The following is an 18,203-nucleotide window of genomic DNA, read 5'->3' on the forward strand; positions in this document are numbered from 1 at the left end:
ATTATTTTTTTTAATCTCTGCGTCAACAAACTACGAATTTATCGAAATATAAAACACGGACAAGTTTACAGCTTTACAACTCATCCGTATGTTATTGAAGAGCGCCTGGAAATGAGCGCGATTGCTTATTACCGTAACATTAGTAAATGTGGCTCCTCATACTTTTCTTTCAGAAGCATTTTATACGTTAGCACCTTTTACTGTTGACATGTATTCGTATTTGGTGTACTGTAGTCTTTTAAACTTGAAACAAAGGTTTAACACCAACCAATCGCAAACAAGTGGCTATATATTCCATTCGATGCGTTCTATATTAGGCATTACGGTATAGTCTTTTTCCAGGAAAGAGGGGAGGGTTTATTTGCAAAGATTTAAGTTATGAAGTCGTGATAAGAGAAACAGTCTCGGGCAGCTGGTGGTGCAACGCTGATGGCAGGTATGCCCCTAATCACACACCTAATTACATTTGCTAATGCAAAAGAAAAAAAGAAAAATTAAAACTCGTTGTCGTCAAAAGAGAAAGAGCACGGATAACTGAACTTGTTTTCTTTCTTTAACATCATCATCGTGTTTATCTGTCGTTGATTGCAAAGAAAAGCTTTTTTAACAAACAAACAAATTTCATTACAGTAAATGCCTAACCCAATGGGGGAAATATCGCTGCTAAAAAGAAGGAAATGCGTTGATGAGTGTTTCCATCTCCGTCATAGGATGATCGGAGGTGCGTTGCTGTTCTATAATCGACACCGACTATCATTTGCAATCACGCGTTCTTCCTAAAGATGAATGAGTGCGAGTTTGTTGCCTTATTTCAGACATTGTCATAGAGCGCCAGCCCGTCTCTATGTGCGTGCCTGTGAACCACAAGGTGACCCTGAGTGTCCGTGCTGAGGCTGCAGGCATCCTCAACTACCAGTGGTTCACTGATGGTGATGATGGCGATAACTACGAGGTATGTGAGACACACCGGAGTAGGCCGTCACACCTGCACATACATTTTTAATATTAACTAAAGTTGAAATTGTTTTAATGTATTAAAAACAGCCAATTTCTTTATTTTGTAGTGTTTCTCTTTCCTGCGCTACTCCTAGTACTGGTTGTTGATGTTAAATTTTGAGATTTATAATAGTGCTATCAATGGATTATTTTTTAAAAGCTAATTAAGCGCACGAAAATTCCATAATTAATTAAAAAAATTAATTGGAATTAATCACAATTTTCTACTACAATTTTTTTGTGAAGCTTTTAACATGTATTTACTTGGATAATATACGTAATTAACGTAAAATCACCAAATATGACATGTATTTTAAATCAAAGACTGTTCTAGTAGCTTTCTTTGATCATTGAATACGATCTAGATGGAGTCATCTTTACAGGAATTTTTCTTAGAAACAATTCTCAAAACTTGAACATTTAGTTCTGCCCACAAGCACCACAGTCCAGCAGTGTTGGTTTGCAAGGCCGAGTGGTAACTGGAGCATGTGTTTAGTTCTGACGTGATGTGTTAAAGATGTGCAGCTAATATGTTACTTGAATTTGGCTTTGCAAGATATGCAAATTATTTAGTAAGTAAATAAAACTGAGTTAACTGAGTTAAAATATTTTGCAGAGTGATTTTTTTTAAATAAAATTAATCTTGAGGTAATAATTTAATTTTGACAGCCCTAATTTATAATCTTCCCAGTGCTTTCATGTTTTCAAACCACATTATATTAACAATGTAATTTTTTTTAACCAATCCCATTCCAAATGTTTTCCTCGTCTGATTATCAGAGCGTGCAAAGTTTAACACGCATATTTATTTAAAAGTCAGCATTTCTGGTGAGAAATGTTTTGTCCACTTCATTTGATCTTTGTGGCACAGTTCCATATCATGTAAATATTTTAGGTACAAACAGACATTTATTTGCCTTTTTTGTTTTGGTGCCATTTATACTAAACAGCACCATGGATAAAAGTTGGAAACTGTTCTCAGGTAGAACCAGAGCTGTAACAGAGGCAGGGGAGGTGTCTATGTATAAGAGAATGTCGGAAAGGTGGGATAAGAGTGTGAATTTGACAACTGAGACTAACATCCTGTTTTTCCTTCAAAGGTATATGGTGGGACTCAGGCAGATCTGACCATCGATGCCATTAAAACTCACTGCTATGTGTGCCGGGTGAATGATAACTTTTCCAACTGGGTGTTCAGTGAGTGGGTGAAAGTGAAGGTGCTCGACATCGATGCATCAGGTATGAATGGCTATCGGCTTTGCACATCATTAAGATTGTCTTGTGGCTATTTCATTAATACTTGTTGGGGTTTCATTCTTTTCCCAACAATGCCAGGCTTGCCGCTGCAGTGGCAGGGGGAGCCCCACATTGCTATCAACCCCAAACCCCAGATAGTCCAACTTGGTGCAAAAATATCTCTCCGCTGCACTGCCTTTGGCAATCCTGCTCCACGCTACCAGTGGTACAGATATGGATGTCCGCTGTTAAGAAACACTACTGACACGCTGCAGGTCGGGAAGGATGTTTGGCGACTGCTAATATTAGTTGTTTACACTATGTCACGCACCCCTTGCTAACCATGTTATTCATTACGAAAAGTTGGTTAATATGTAGCCGGACGTTTGATATCAGTGGAGCGTAAATTCACGTGCAGGCCACTGAATGAGCTTTTGTGCTTCTTGTAGATTGAGCATGCAGAGGCCAAACATAAAGGAGAATACATTTGCTCAGTTTCCAACGTGCTGGAAGAAATATGGAGCGAACCCGTTGAAGTTGACGTTGGTAAGTCACAGATGAAACGTATCGCCCCCAGAAAAGACAAACTTTCCTGTACTTTCTGCCGAAACTTCCTTTAGTTTCCTGTGCCATGTTATCTTCAAAATAGACATTTGCTTCACATTTCGTGTCATCACGCTGAATTAAAACTCAGCACTTTGGTTTCCATTATGCTGAAGGTACTTTCCCCATTTCTACGGAGTAAAAGGGAAGTTGTTAGTATCCAAATGTTATTGTGTCTGAGCGGAGCAGCTGTGATCTAAAGTGAAACTACAAGCATTGTTTCTCCCTTTTTCTGTTTGTTGCGGTATGCAGTGTGCATCACAAATAGATTGCAACACCTTATGCAATCCTTCTTGACAAAATCATTCACTGTTGTTGGAAAAAAAAAAGATGACTCAGATTTTCTGTTGTTTCCATCTAGTTCAAAACGATCAACTTCTTCTATCAGCAACTAAAGGTACATTTTTGGAAAATTTCATTTTCAACCCATTCTATTGTTATTTCTAGAGGGGGACAATATTTTTTGTTTAAATAAACAAATCAAATTTGGTCATCTATTTCAGCGGTTGACAAAGTTGCCTTACTTATCGGCAATTTGAATTACTCCCACCACCCTGGTCTAATGGCCCCAATGATGGATGTCCACGAGCTCGCCAACCTCCTGCAGCAGTTGGGATTCCGAGTGGTATCCTTGCTGGATCTCACCAAGGTGGAGATGCTGGCTGCTGTCGACACATTTTTTGACCTCCTAGACAAAGGAGTTTATGGTAAGTACAGGAGTGTACGTCTGTCTTTTCGTTTAGCCTGGGTTGTAAGTGGAAGTTACAGAGAGTTTTTGCCACATATCCAGTACATGTGTACAGCATTTTCTTTCCCTAAAATCAAATAATCTTTAAGTCATTTATTTTTAATGGAAATGTAAGATGAGTTTGAAATTATATTAAAGTGTTTTGTATTCAAGCGTATATTTATGATTTAAACTGATACCGTACACCAGGGGTGGGCAAACTTTTTGATTGGCGGGTCACAATTGGTTCTAAAATTGTCAGAGGGGCCGGACCAGGAGCAGATGGATGGAGTGTTTTGGTAACCTCACCTCATCTGAGAAAAAAAATACATTTTATTTTAAATGAAAGTGCACAAAAGCATTACAACAATATATATGTCTTTGAAAAACCATAGTATTTAGAAAATAAAACATTAACAATGTTTATTCATTTAATTTTCGGCGGGCCGGCTAAAAACGTATAACGGGCTGCATGTGGCCCGCGGGCCGTAGTTTGCCTACACCTGCCGTACACTATAGAAACTGTATTCATATTGGGAAATTTAAACAATTCTAAACATTGTTTGTGGGCATCAATTTGTTATTTCACTATGTAGCAAGGGTTGACTGTACTTGTAATAATAAAAAAAGATGCTTTGTAATATACACATAGTCACGGTGACTTCGTAGAAATATGTATTGCTCAGAGGAAGCGGTACTGGCTATTTATGGTGTTGCATGTCATTCTCAGATCAGTTTCACAACATTACATTTAATGTATTTGTAATATAACATATTGCACAGATGACAGGTATTTGTTTACCTCAGTCTCACTTTTCTGAATGCCCCAATCGCTTTATTTTTGGCACATGTTCACATGTCACGCTGAAATTGAGCAATTTATTTCATCACCCTTTACAGGCCTTTTCTACTATGCCGGTCATGGTTACGAGTGTGTTGGGAGGAATTACTTGGTGCCTGTGGATGCCCCACAACCGTATCGAACCGAAAACTGCGTGTGTGTGCAACGGATTATGCTGCAAATGCAGGAACGACACACTGCGCTGAATGTTATCCTACTGGATACCTGCCGCAAATGGTAACCTTAGTCGACGGATTTCTTTTTTTTAATTTAAAAGTACATTCATTGAATGTGATCAGGTTAGGACTCAATTTATTACAAAAAAAATGAAACAATTGTATTACTAGCTACATATGAGCATTTGTGGATTACTGTACATATTATGAAGCTTTCTGTAAAATTTTCTCTTAAGTTGTATTTGTTTCTAGAGTTGCATGGTGGATTGTAGGATCTCCACACCTGATCTAAATGTTGTACTTTTCTTGAAGGTACAACCAGCAGCGTATACCATCAGCCATCATGCCACTGCAGCCCAAGGGAAATACCGTGTATGGCTATGGCACGTATGTACATTTCCAAGTTGAACTATTTTCTTACAAAATCAGCTCACTGTGCTCTTATTGTAATTGGTCTGATTCGATTTGGACATGAAAAGCATGACGACACTTTTTGTGCGCCCATTCATTCAGGTGTGAAGATGCTGAGGCTTTTGAAGTACAGGATGGAGGAAAAAGTACAGGAATCTTCACCAAATACTTGAACAAGCACATCCTTCAGGCTGAAAAAGTCACGCATGTCTTAGAGCGGGTCTCCGAGGGTGAGTATATCAAAGAAAGCATCTAAAATGCTTTGTAAGCACAGCCACCTTTGTTAGTTGGTGCAGGGTGAATACGATCTGAAAGCGAACACTTACTATCTTCCTGGATAGTTGGCTGGACCACCAACAGATTTCATTATCACTGGCCGCTCATTTTTGCGCACTTTCAAGCAAGACCTGTGATTAGAACAGTTTTTTTTGGAGGTTCACGGTTTGAGAGGGTGCTTTTCTTTGTGTCTCACCTGCTGATAATTTTTGAAGATACTTTTAACATGCGACCTCATTCTCTGGAAATTCACACTGTCGGCTCGAGTACAGCAAGAAACCTGAGCGCGGCAGAGCACAAGACAGCTGCTTGGCCTTTTTGGACCCTCCCATGGTTCCCCTTTGCACCCGCTTGTATGAGTTCACTTGCAAATTGACTGTGACTGGACGGGGCACCCCACTGACATTAAACTCTGCTCAATGTGTGGGTTTTTAAATATTTCACCATAACTTGTAAATCAAAATTAATGATCATAAATTAGAGAATTTGGCTACTTATTTGACTTGTGCTCATCTTGGCTCAACTGATTATATTAATGAGATTCATGTATTGGTCTATGATAATTACATTTGCAATGAAGTGTTTTTTTTTTGTTGTTTTTGCTTGCCGGCTTATTAAAAAAATGGCATTGTAGGTGTGTTAGACGATCGATTATCTTCCAAGTAATGAGGAAGATTCTTTATGAAAAATAATTGTTTCCCCTTGGTGTATTTCCTCAACTAGGATATGGAATTACTGCCAGGTTGATTTTTACCATACTAATGACCAGAGATGGAGTATAAATATAAACTTGACTTGATGTCGGTCTTGCTTTTATGTGTTCTTTTTTTCCTTCCTCATTTCTCTCCAGTCATCTGCTGAATCTTTCTCCTTGGGATTGTGTGTCCACTCTGTCACCTCAGCAAATTCCCCTAAGTTCCTCAAAGTCAACCATGTGCATCCCATAAATATTTTCTAAACCTCACTCCCAGCTATGGGGCAGTTACATGCCTTGGTTAGATTACTGGAGCTGTTGTGGTTAACATTTACATGTTGTGTTAAATTCCAACTTGCACTGTACTGAGTAAATTGAATGAAAGCCAATGCTAACAATTTACTCCTAAATCTAACACTGTACTAAAGAAGTAAGCCATACTTGACAGCTGACTTAAATTTTGTTAACTCCATCTTTACATTTTATGGCAATTGAGATTGACTCTGATTCAAATATGAGTTACTGATCCTGTTTTTCCTCTCTTTCCATTAGATTTAGGTCGAGATCCCCTGGTCACAGGCAAGCAGGCTGTAGAAATCAAGCACACCTTAAAGGAACCTCGATCGCTTGCCGATCCGGTTCAGACGGCCGGCCACACAAGGGAGCTACACCTGAGAGATTTTTGCTGGCGACAAGCAAATGGTGCCTCATTTTTTTAAAATTAAATTTGTTTTATCATCCCTGATTCAATTTCACCTTGAGTCATAGCGATAACATTGTTGCTCACACCTCCTACACGGCAGCATGTGATTTCCTATTTAAAAATATCCAGAAACTACTTCCTTATTAAGAAGCAACATTGTGTGTTGGTTCCCCTTTGTTTGGTGATCATGTCTATTATGTGAATGAAAGCAGTTTGTGACGTCTCATAAGTTCCTAAATTAAACTTGACCTTGAAGCTTATTTTATGATCACAGGCTTATGGAGTGTTAATGAGTCTGTGGGTGACTGCATTGAAGAATATTTTAACTAGAGTCTGAAATAGTGTTTTTAAATTTATGTTATTTTCTTGTATTTTCAGAGCTTCCAAAAAAGAAGCGGCTGATGTTTCTTTGTGAAGTCGAAGTGGAAGTCAGCTTCTCAGCTTTGTTCTCGAATGTCATGGTGGCTTTTGGAGTTATAAAGACCACGGGCCCCTTAACGGACAACTGCACTATCACGCTGAGTAGCATACCTGTAAATATTGTTTCCTTCCTGCTTAATACTGTACTACGAACCAATCTGCCAAACCACCGTGAAAACCACAACGACTAAGTCACTTTCAGATAAAAAAAAACAAAACAACTTAGTGGAAATACACTGTATGTAAAAACAACAACAGAAAAAATATTAGTTTTTTTGTAATGATGCGACACCAAGTTTAATCAGCATGATAATTTCCACATTGCTCACCATTGATGTTGTCAAGTTTCCATTAGAAAACAGAGAAATGACCATTCACCCACGTTTCACAAGTATGAGGAAGTCTACCCATATATAGACATCCATCTTCCGCCTTACCAAAACCACATCAACACATAACAGGAAAGAGTTGCAAGTTTCATTTGACAGCTCAGTGTGAGTAATGTTTTGGTGGGTTATACTGCCATCTAGTGGCTGATTATAAGACTTAGGAACTGAGTTATTGACAAAATATGTTGCTCACAAATTACATCACTCTGTGCTTTCTTAGCCAATGGAAGAACTTTATTCTGGGCCTGGAATGTTTGAGATGGACTCCATACTATTCGACAAAGCTGATAACCCAGACTGTACTCTACGAGTGTGTGGACTTCAAAAGCTCAAGGTGTGTCTTGGTCACTGTGTCGGTTAATAAGAACAAAAAGCATCAAAACTTTTTTTTCCTTTTTTTTAAATTAATTTTTAAATAATTTGGTATATTTCCATTTGTTAGAAATCCCTGGTCATCAGGATAGGTCTACACTATACTCACATGGAAAGCAGGCTAAGGCTCACAGAGAGCAAACAGGTGGACATCGGAAAACCTTTGGTGGCCTCCTGTAAATTGTATGAGACAATTCAAACCACATTACCGAGGAAACAAGACACTGCTTCCGCCCAGACTATGAGCAACATTTCACACAGCAAGCAACGACTGAATGAGACTCGGGCTGGGTCATGTCAGCCCTATACCAGGAAGGCTGAGTGTGGCGCTCAAGTGGCATCCTTTAGGTGCAATGAACCGGAGGAGAATGATGAGAATGAGCTGCAAGACTTCATATGTTAAATTCTTTCATATTTGATGACTATTTCTTATTCATGATGATGAATGAATGCAGTTTTTGTGTCATGCAATTGGCTTCCTATCCTCTGAAAAACATAAATATATACTCTTGCTAAGTGTAGTATAATCTAAAAGGAGGTATTGTTCAGTAATTGTCGATGTTTTTTTTTTAACGAGTGGCAAGCTGGCTCGCCACATATGTCTAATAAAGACAATTATTTATCCAAATAATTCTCACCCTTTCATTGTATACCAAGTGTGTTGGGGTTCTCCCTGGGATATTAGAGCTATGCTTGTGCTGTGCTGAAATCGAATAACAGATCTAATTTTTACGTCTAGTTTATGAAGAAATGTGAAATCATGAACTTACATGATTACCTACTAAAGTTTGATACTTCCCGACCTAAACTGTTAGCTTAGCGTAGTAGAATTTTAGACTTGTGGGATGTGGTAAAGTGCATGGCGCTACTGTTTGGCAAATGCGTATTTTCAAAAATGAATTTTAACTAGTCGTTGATGTTCAAATAAATTAAACTTTAAGTTAAGTTTCACGTTAAGCCAATCGTTGACGTTCAGTATAAACCATATCAAGCCAATAACGTGCACGACTTCAGCAGTCCCGGTTAGCTCGCCGTGATCGTATAGTGGTTAGTACTCTGCGTTGTGGCCGCAGCAACCCCGGTTCGAATCCGGGTCACGGCATATTGGTGACTTTTTAGTTATCGCCCTACAATTTTTTTGTTCTTCTTTAGTGACTCAAGAATAAGTTTACCCTTTGATGCTGATGTGGCCGTTTTCGTGTTAAAAAAAGCAATTGAAAGCTTTTAAATTAATAACTTTTTATAAAACAGTAACGTCATCTCTCCGACAGGGGGCAGTCTAAGATATCAAATTCTGTTCATGAGTTCTAGCGTAAATACTAAAAAAATACAATATTTTGAAAACTGTTCGAACTTAAACTAAACCTGTCACGTTTTAACAAAATTAATTCGCATAAAATATAAATTGGGATATTTAATGTGGTCGCATATACGGCCAGGGTAGATAACATTTGTGAATATTTTTTCTAGAATGGAAGGTGAGTGTGACAATACGTGAACATTAAAATCGGGGAGCAAAAACCCTTCACCATCCGGTTGGTTCACTTTGACGTCAGATTTCATTGGGGCCCGCCCGCCAGCTCAAGTGGCAGCAGTGAATGTGAATGGAGAGGTGGTGGTGGGGAATCCGACATCAGACACACACAACAGAGCGTCACTGCGTGTGGATGCAGGCATTCTGGGATTGTTCCTACCTTATCACCGCACGACGTAGTGTAACACAACGCCAACCTGACGGAACCGCGATGGTGCACACCTCCGCGACTCGACGCGCGGCTGCGGTGCGTTTAGGGGACCCGGGTGTGTGGTCGTTGTGACGTTTACTTGCACGCCGCTGTTTGTGCTGACTTTATTGTTCCCGGCCGAAACGCACAGCGAAGATGTTGAGTCGATTCGTGAGTGGCAGCGTCAGGAATCTCGAGCGGGAATACAGCTGCACCGTCCGGCTGCTGGACGACTCGGAATATACGTGCACCATTCAGGTGAGTCACCTGTCGGGCCATCGTGCGGTTGTGTTCGAGCTGAGTGGCATTCAGCAGAGGGGCTGCCTCTCATGCGTCCTCTGCTGCTCTCTGGCGAGAAGCTGACCCCAAGTGTACTCTCGGTTTTGTCATTTCAGACAACCTAACGCTAATTTAGGGTGATGCATTTACCCCCTGTGACCCACTATTGTCAAAACACATCAGCTACAGGCCAGATTTGCTGTCAGTGTTCTGAGATGGTGTGGGGAGGGAAAAAAACATCATCTTTGTAGTTTTACAATGCCTTGTCACGGGGAAAGTATTCTCATGATTTTGTACCCTTGATACTTGATTTAAACAGTCCGAACCTCTTTGACAGATTGTATGAATCCATCTATTCGTTATATGGCTTATGTTATTGTAGGCTATCATTATGGCAGTAATGGCAATTGCCTTTCGCACCCGTAAAATCCCTTATGGTGTGCATTAGTGTAGAATATATCCTGAGGGACTTCTACTGTAGATCTATTCCTGACAGTGCAGTAACCTACGTTTGTACCTTTGACACTTGACTCTACTGCAGTTTGTCAGTCTAATTATATGCCTTATGGGATGTTCGTATGGGCTTTTATAATGATATTGCATTTTGAGGCACAAGAGGAGGCCATTATGCCAGTGGCTTGTCATCTGGGCGATACCTTTCATAGCTTGGGAACATGCTCGTATCTTTGTGATATAGTTCGGCTCTCTGTGTTTCTTTCTAACTGTTGGTTTTGAGAATATTACTTCAATGCGAGTATTTTTGAAGCACACAACGGAAACAGTTTACCACACCCTGTAAACATTGTTGTACTTTTTGGGGTGCATAGTCTTGTCCGTCCTCCCTAAAAACGGATTGGTTTAAAAACTATAGATAGTTAAGATGATATTTGTTACATTAGGGATCTTCAACCCTGCTCCTTGAGGGCCAGTTTACTGGATGTTTTATGTTTCTCCCTGCTGCAACACACCTGATTTAAATGTTCCCTTGGTGTGCCCTTTGATTGGCTTTTTTTGTCAAATTAACAAATATCACGGTCAAACTGATCAATTTGAATTGGTTGGCTCTATCGCCAATATGGATTGGTTGACCATTCCAGATTGGTTGTTTGAATCGAAGGATCGGCCCGTCATATATCGATCAATGAGATTGGTCAAATGAGACGGATTTTTGAGGTATATTTAACAGATCTGTTTTTAAGATGTCAGGTGGTACACTCAAAAGTATTGGTTTTCAAAACCTTCCCATTTCAGCAAATAGTGACCTCATACATTATATTAATTGAATGAAAATGTTCAGAGCTGGCGAAAAACGTGCGTCGATCATAGACGGCATCCCTCGTGAATTTTTAAAACAATGATATTAGGATGAATAACATGAGTTTGGTGGCGAAAAGTGAAAATAAGATTGACTACAAGTAGTAAAATTCTCATGATGGTATAAATGGTGAGCAAAGAGCGAAGATAGGGTAGGCTCTTACAAAATAGTGGTGTTTATTTATTTATTTTTTTATTTTTTTTTATGAAACAGTAAACATGGTCCAGTGAATTTGTCTGCGTGCAGAAAGATAGTGCGTGAAGAAGATCCTTTTTGGACAAATGAAAATACCCTTTACTGTCGGATGTACCCCGAGGGACTCCTACTGTTGTCCTATCCCTGACCTCTACTTACCTCTACTTCTGACTTTATACAGCTCAGAAGATGGAACGTCCAAGGTATTCTGCCGTTTTTCTTGTGGCAATTTATTGATGGATGGCTGCTAATCAGAAATAATTTATACTATGTTACTGCTGATTCTTACATAGACAGGATCTTTAATAATTCATTCTAGGTATCCCTTCCATTTCCAAGCTGGGAACATCTTTTTGTAGCGACTGCCCATCCACTTCAAGCTTTGATGATGTTACACTTTTTTGTTCACGCTTACATCCTCAGCAGGTGAAAAAGAACCTGTCACATCAATTCCAAAACAATTTCTTCCTCTTAGTAGATGCCGCAGTTAAGGATTAAAAGAGGTGTAAAAAGACATCCCTAGAGACTTTGCTGACTCGACACATTAAAGCCTTTCCAAGGCAACATTAACCTGCCTTGTAGAACAATGAAACATTCATACGACCTCCCAGATTTTCCTACTTTGATATCCATTGTCATCTACATGCTTACACTTTTTGTCCCATGAGAAGCTGTGAAATAGACGCTGTAAGATGGTGACTGGGCATCAGTATTGTTTGCGCACTAGAGAGGCGAGGCAGAGACGGACAGTGAGGCCAGCAGGTGTTCTGTTTGCAGCACAGTCGCGTGGTCACGCCGGCTGACGTCAACATGCATGGAAAAAGAAGGGGAGTGGAGCGAAAGAGGAGAATGCTCTTGCCGGCGCTCTTGAAGTCTCTCTTCATGCCAGAGGAAGTGCTAAGTGAAGGATTGTGTCCAAAACTGAAGTTTGCCACCAATGTTATCTCAAGAGGCTATTTCTAAGGAAAGGCCTTTCCGCTTGTGTCTAAGATTTTCTTCGAGCTATTTTAATCTTGTGACATGAGATACAAATGCAGTTTAAAAGCCTTTAATAGAAACCTTTACAAAGATATGCGGTCATACTAATCAATTCTAATTAAGAGAGGAAGTCAACCCCTGAAAATAATTTGCAATAACATGTTCTATGCTCCTTCACTAATCTAAATATGATATTCTTATTATTATTACATTTGTGGAATATGAGTTAAGTCCACTTGTTTTTATCCATCTCAGAGGGCGGCCATTTTGTCACATTCTGTCGCCTGAAAATGACATCACAGGTGGTCAGGGCTGAGGTAACGACCAATCATGACTCATTTGTTTTCCGAGGCTGAGCCGTGATTGCGCGTTATCTGAGCCCTGAGCAAATGTGATGTCATTTTGCTCGGCCTTTTGAGATAGACGGAAACGGGTGGATTTTATTGCTTAATTTATATTCCACGAATGCAATATTAATAATAATGCCATGTTTTGACTGGTGGGCCTGCATAGAACATAGTCTCGTTAAGAACATTTTTGGGTTGACTTGCCCTTTAGAGTAGTAAAGAGTAGTATTGATTTGATGAAATACGGAATACTAGTTTCACTGAAGACTCTAAAGTGTCGATTGGTGTGAATTTGAGCGAGGGTGTTTTTTTTTTTGCCTTCATGTTTCTGACAGTTGAGTGTAGCTCTGGACAAAAGTCAGCTGGGATAGGCTCCAGACCACTCGTAACCCAAATGAGGACTCGTTTTACAGAATATGGATGGATGGACCGTAACTTGCAGTAGTGTAGAACAGCAATTGATTGGTCAGTTTTACCAAGTGTTGTAGTCAATCGATTTTCATGATTTTCAGGAAGGAAGTCACTGCAGGACCGTTTGGATGTTGCTCTGCATTAGAAGAAGTGATTTCTGACCAAGTCTACCGTAAAGCTTCTTTTATCCTGACATCCCGTACAATTGGCGCACCAGAGTCATAACTCTCTGCTGTGCTCTGGCAATTCTTCAAATACCAGATTTGCCATTTTGTCTCCGGTTGTGGTCCTGTTTATTACGTTATTAAAAATGTGAATTTTCCTCCAAAATTTCACATCATCTAACGGTTGGTTATCTTACTTTCAGTTATAGATGAAAAGTTTTATAATGTGTTTGTCAATAAAGCCTTCGTTTAAAGAAAAGCATTTCAGGGCTATTCCAACCGGCAACAGTTCTCATGTCGTTTCTGGCCTGAAGAAGATCGTCATTGCATCAGCTCAGACAAAAATCAACGCATGTTACCAGTTTGCTGCAATTTGACTATTCTTGTTACATCATGCAGCACCACATTTAGATGCACACACTCACCGATCGGATGCCCCACATTCGGAGTTGTTCCTGCCTTTGATTCACATTTGGCGCGGCTTTGCGAACTGGTAGCACCTTGTAAACATAACAATCTTCCACAGAAAATAAAATCACAGAATGTACTGACTCAAGGCATCAGATGACATCATTTAAAAGCAGAATTTTGTATAGTGCAAGAATTTAAATCAGCGTGAAATAATTATGAGTTTCCTTGCCTGCGTGTTTAGGATTGGGCAAAATTGAGATCTCATCATTCCTCAAGCCTTTTACTTGCAGCTGTCATCTGGATGCAGGTTGACGGATGAGCCCGAAACCTTCTTTTGCCCTTAGGCCTCTTCTATTGTGATTCTAATGCAGTGTTACAACAAGCTGAGACTTTGTCAGGGCAGAAATGCATGGAAATGACATTTAGATGCTCCTGTGCAAAATGCAGAGCTTTGGGTGTTCAGCCGAATCCGATATTATAGAGTGGCGTAGTCTGCTTCTCCGTTGTTAATCGCACGTTTTCCTTTAATTGTTCTTCAAATGTGATGTCTCACAGTTGGTATCCAAAGGGAAACCTCAATGGAATTTTACTGTTGGTCTTAAACTGTCTGTGCCTGCACTAGAACAATTTAAACACTATTCTGAAATTGGTGTGGGAAGAAGATTCACAAAGAGAGTGGAAAAGACGGTCACCACAGACACGGGAGAAAATCTTTGCTTATCCCTGAGTGGATTGCTTGACTTTGGAGAGGCCTTTTTATAGAAAGACTCGGTTTTATTTAAGCAGTCTCTCTAAGTCTTGCTGGCAGTTTTCTTGTTCTCACATCCTTCCATTTGAAATGTTTTCTCCAGTTACTAACTGTAAAAGTGTGGTGACAAAAGATCTTCATTTTATCACATTCACTTCTCACACTATGCAGCTTTTATGCTTACGAGAGCCATAGTTGTTTTTTTTTGTTTTTTTCGGTGGCAATTCTGATTAATTGCAGATTTAATGAATGGCTGTCTGCTGTGTTCTGGCCCACTCTAATCAAGAGTTAATTATGGCGTACACACAATGAAGCCTGTGATTTCCCCATGTTTTTCCAAATACCTTTTATTCAAGTAAACCACAACTGTCTTCTTGTGGGCAGTGCCATTTAAACACAAACTGAATACTGCTAATATGAAAATGGAGCGCTTGCGCGGGGCTGTCTACCCTGTCGCTTCTGCAGTGATGGACGAAGACCGGATAACAAAGTCCGAATTTTCCTGAAGTCTGCTGCCATCTTAGCGTCTCTTTGGTGAAGTGGTGAAGCTTTGGAGCTGGTGTGTGTATCGAGGAGGGCTTTACTTTGAAGCGCCGTGCCAGCGTCTCAACTGTTGCTACGGTGACTCCACAGTTACCCAAACGCAATGAAAGATTGCTCACTGGTCAGCTTTGCCCTCCAAGAGTTCTGGCAAATAGCTTGGTTCTGTTCAGGTCTCACAGCAAGAAACACCGTTTCCAATTGAAAACAATTACATTTGGAATCATATTTTCCAGATTTCAACTTGTCAGCACCGTTAAAACAGGCATTGATTAAAATAATGTGTAGGATTTTTAATTGTCATACAAGTGTAAGATGTATATAAACCTATAAAAAAACACTTGTACACTCAACGCAAGGCTGACCAAATGAGCTGTATGCTAACAGAATGATTCAAGTGAACACTTGTGCTCAGATCCACAGCTCGGGAATTGTAATTTACTTTGTTATACATTACTTGGTGAGTTGGTTTTTATCTGGTAGTCCACAAACATGCCATATTAAAAAAAAATAAAATAAAACTAATACTAAAACTAGTAAAAACTAGCATCCCCGCTCTAAAAAGTAATTAAAACTTAACCTTGGGGGTTAAGATTAGGGGATGTCGATTGTGGGCATGTGAAGCCCTTTGAGATTTCCTCGTGATTAAGGGCTATATACGTAAATAAATTTGACTTGACTTGACTTGAAATCTAAATGATCTGGAAAAAAAAGTGAATTTAAAATAAAAACTAATCAGAATGAAAAATCCCAAACTGTCAAAACACTGCTTCAGACGTGACGTGTTCGCCAGCCAATCGGTAGGCGCATTTAACTATTTACACTCACCATCATACCGCTGGACAATGTGGAGTCTTCAATGAACCTAACAGGCATCCTTTTGGAATGTGAAACATGACATTGTCAAAAGAAATAGTTATTGTTTGACTGCATTAAAAATTTGACTATATCATTATTCGAAACCCCTCACTAGTCTTACTGTGTCCTGTGGCATGATTATTGGCATGATTGCCTGGTTTATAAAGAATGTGTTGGTTCAGCTGCTACACTGTTGCTATGCCTCATGGCATGAATGAGTAAAATGTGTGACAGTGTTGAATGTTTCATGAGGAGCAACCTCGGGAGAATGTCATTTGGATTTAGCAGCATCGCGATTGGCTGAACCTGTGGCACATGGTTAGTTGCAATTAAGGATTACATCACTGTTGCGTCTAGCCAAGCTTGGCCGAGAAGCTCTGACACGCAGCCCACGCCAATCTTTTTTGTTTTTTGACAGTTTGTTACAGTATGTGGGATCAGCTGCTTGCAGTTGCATGTCTTTTTGATAAACACACAGCTTTTTGCAGCATGTCAAGGTTGGCCCATAATCCTCACCATTGTGTTTCTGTGCTGATCGCTCAAACGGCTTCAACATTTGATAGGATTGGTGAAACTGGATTATTAAACTAACCCCGCATTCATGATTCAAAATGCAGATCCATTTTTTAAATAATGGCTGTGCATTTCAAATAATTATGCTAACATACAATGGGAAACTCCACACACGTCTCATGGACTAACAGTTGGCTTCCATCTGACAGTTCCCCTTTAAGAAATGATATCTGAGCACAAACAGTGCTGCAACACATGTAAACAGGTAATATAACAACACTCACAGGCACATAATCTGTATCCTCTGCGAAGAGCGACCAATATCAATTGTTCTGAGGAGCTGGGCCTCCAATACTTTATATCCATGTCTTTCTTATACTGCTCCCTTAAACCGTTAAATAATTTAAAATTATATGTAACTATGTAAAGTATAATATAGAGTGATGATTAGTCATTTAAAACACATTACATAAATTACAAACATTTTTTGAGAGCCAGATTAATGGCGTTTTCATTCATTTCTATGGAGAAAGATGATTTGAGATATGAGTGCTTTGAGTTGCAAGCATTATCAAGGGGCAAATTAAACTCATATCTCAATGCACCACTGTGAAACCAATATTAAAAATAAAAAAAGTCAATTTTCTGTCATATATCCCCTTGTTGGCATACTTCTCTCTCTCTCTCATGTGATCAGCGCCATTGAGGCTAGTAAGTGGTCCTCCTCTATTCCCGGCTCTCTTAGAGTGGAGAACAGGGATGCTGCCTGTCAGTCTGATGAGTCCTCCATTGTGTTGTGTTGTCTAGAACAGAAACGGGTTTTGGTTTATGTTCCGGCTGCAAGCCTGAATATTAAGCCTCCCAAACAGAGTAATGTCTCTGTGGTAGCTATTCTGCTAATGAGGGTCTTGATCCTTATCCTCCCTGGGGCTATGGCCAAGAGAAAACATAGCACGCTTGTCGGGAGACGCAGCACACTCTCGGTCATTTTAGTTTTTGGTAAAAGGAGAATTTGAATTAATTCCTGAATGTAAAGCTTGGCACCTGCAGTCAAGATGTTTGGTCACTAGGGTAAGCTACGGCAAACTACAACAGAGACCTGAGGAAGTTTTAGGGCTCATTTTAGAATAATAATGTCCTTTTTTTTCTTTAATTTTTACAATTTTAAATGGAATCTCTGTCTCCCGTTTCAATGCCAACATCTTATGAGCTAATGCTCCCTGCAGGAACTGTGACATAGTGGTGGTCCTTGTGGATATAACTCAATTCCCCACAGCTGATTTTTCAACTTAGTTGAGACTGAAAAAACTGCTGCCATCTCGTCATATAGGAAAATACTAGATTCATTCAGAAGTTCAGCCCTGAATTCAACTTTAAATGTAAGCTTCTTCTCGTTTGTCCCTGAAAGGAGTCATCACCCAAAGGGGTTTATTTTTTTCCACCCCCCCTAACCGCCACCCCACTCTTTTGTCCTCCTGTTATTTCATCCTGTCATCCCGACCTCATCTGCGCCACGGGTTACCTCCATCACACTCAGCCTATATCATCCTGTGGTTCTGCCTCACTGCAGGGTGTTTGGAGCTAATGATTCGAGCCCCTCCTTCTCGCAGGCCGCTTTTCTTTCATCTGTAACCCGTTGTCTCCTCTGTATGCTCTGTGGACTCTTCCTCCTATTGTGTTTTCAAGTATGGCCTCTCTGTTCACAGACACCAGTGAGTTTGTCTACCTTCCTATCATAATCAGATACTTGGCACAGAAAACACACTTAATTGTAATTTTCCCCAACTTAAGATTTCTAATATACAAGAAAAGTGCAGTTGGATAAAGTGACACTTGGGCTGTCATTGCAATTCAGACACATTGACCACACCCCTTT

The 18,203-nt window shown here is 39.8% G+C and overlaps 1 protein-coding gene and 1 non-coding gene across 2 annotated transcripts; both read left to right on the plus strand.

The window, feature by feature from the left end:
- The first annotated feature begins 386 nt into the window (after positions 1-386).
- malt3 (MALT paracaspase 3) lies at positions 387-8,469 on the plus strand. The gene is made up of 15 exons (XM_088298884.1): positions 387-436; positions 631-721; positions 816-952; positions 2,097-2,235; positions 2,332-2,507; positions 2,682-2,778; positions 3,197-3,232; positions 3,339-3,542; positions 4,463-4,640; positions 4,892-4,966; positions 5,093-5,220; positions 6,513-6,662; positions 7,042-7,196; positions 7,693-7,806; positions 7,915-8,469. Exons 2-15 carry the CDS (start codon positions 634-636, stop codon positions 8,245-8,247), a joined length of 2,010 nt encoding a protein of 669 aa, XP_088155010.1. The 5' UTR covers positions 387-436; positions 631-633; the 3' UTR covers positions 8,248-8,469.
- A 405-nt stretch (positions 8,470-8,874) lies between these two features.
- On the plus strand, positions 8,875-8,946 carry trnah-gug (transfer RNA histidin (anticodon GUG)). The gene has a single exon. It is a non-coding gene; the product is annotated as a tRNA-His (tRNA).
- Positions 8,947-18,203: the final 9,257 nt, after the last annotated feature.

This window comes from Idiotropiscis lumnitzeri, chromosome 6 (assembly GCF_059441095.1).
Source record: "Idiotropiscis lumnitzeri isolate Australia: NSW breed Sydney's pygmy pipehorse chromosome 6, RoL_Ilum_1.0, whole genome shotgun sequence".
Lineage (NCBI taxonomy): Eukaryota > Metazoa > Chordata > Actinopteri > Syngnathiformes > Syngnathidae > Idiotropiscis > Idiotropiscis lumnitzeri.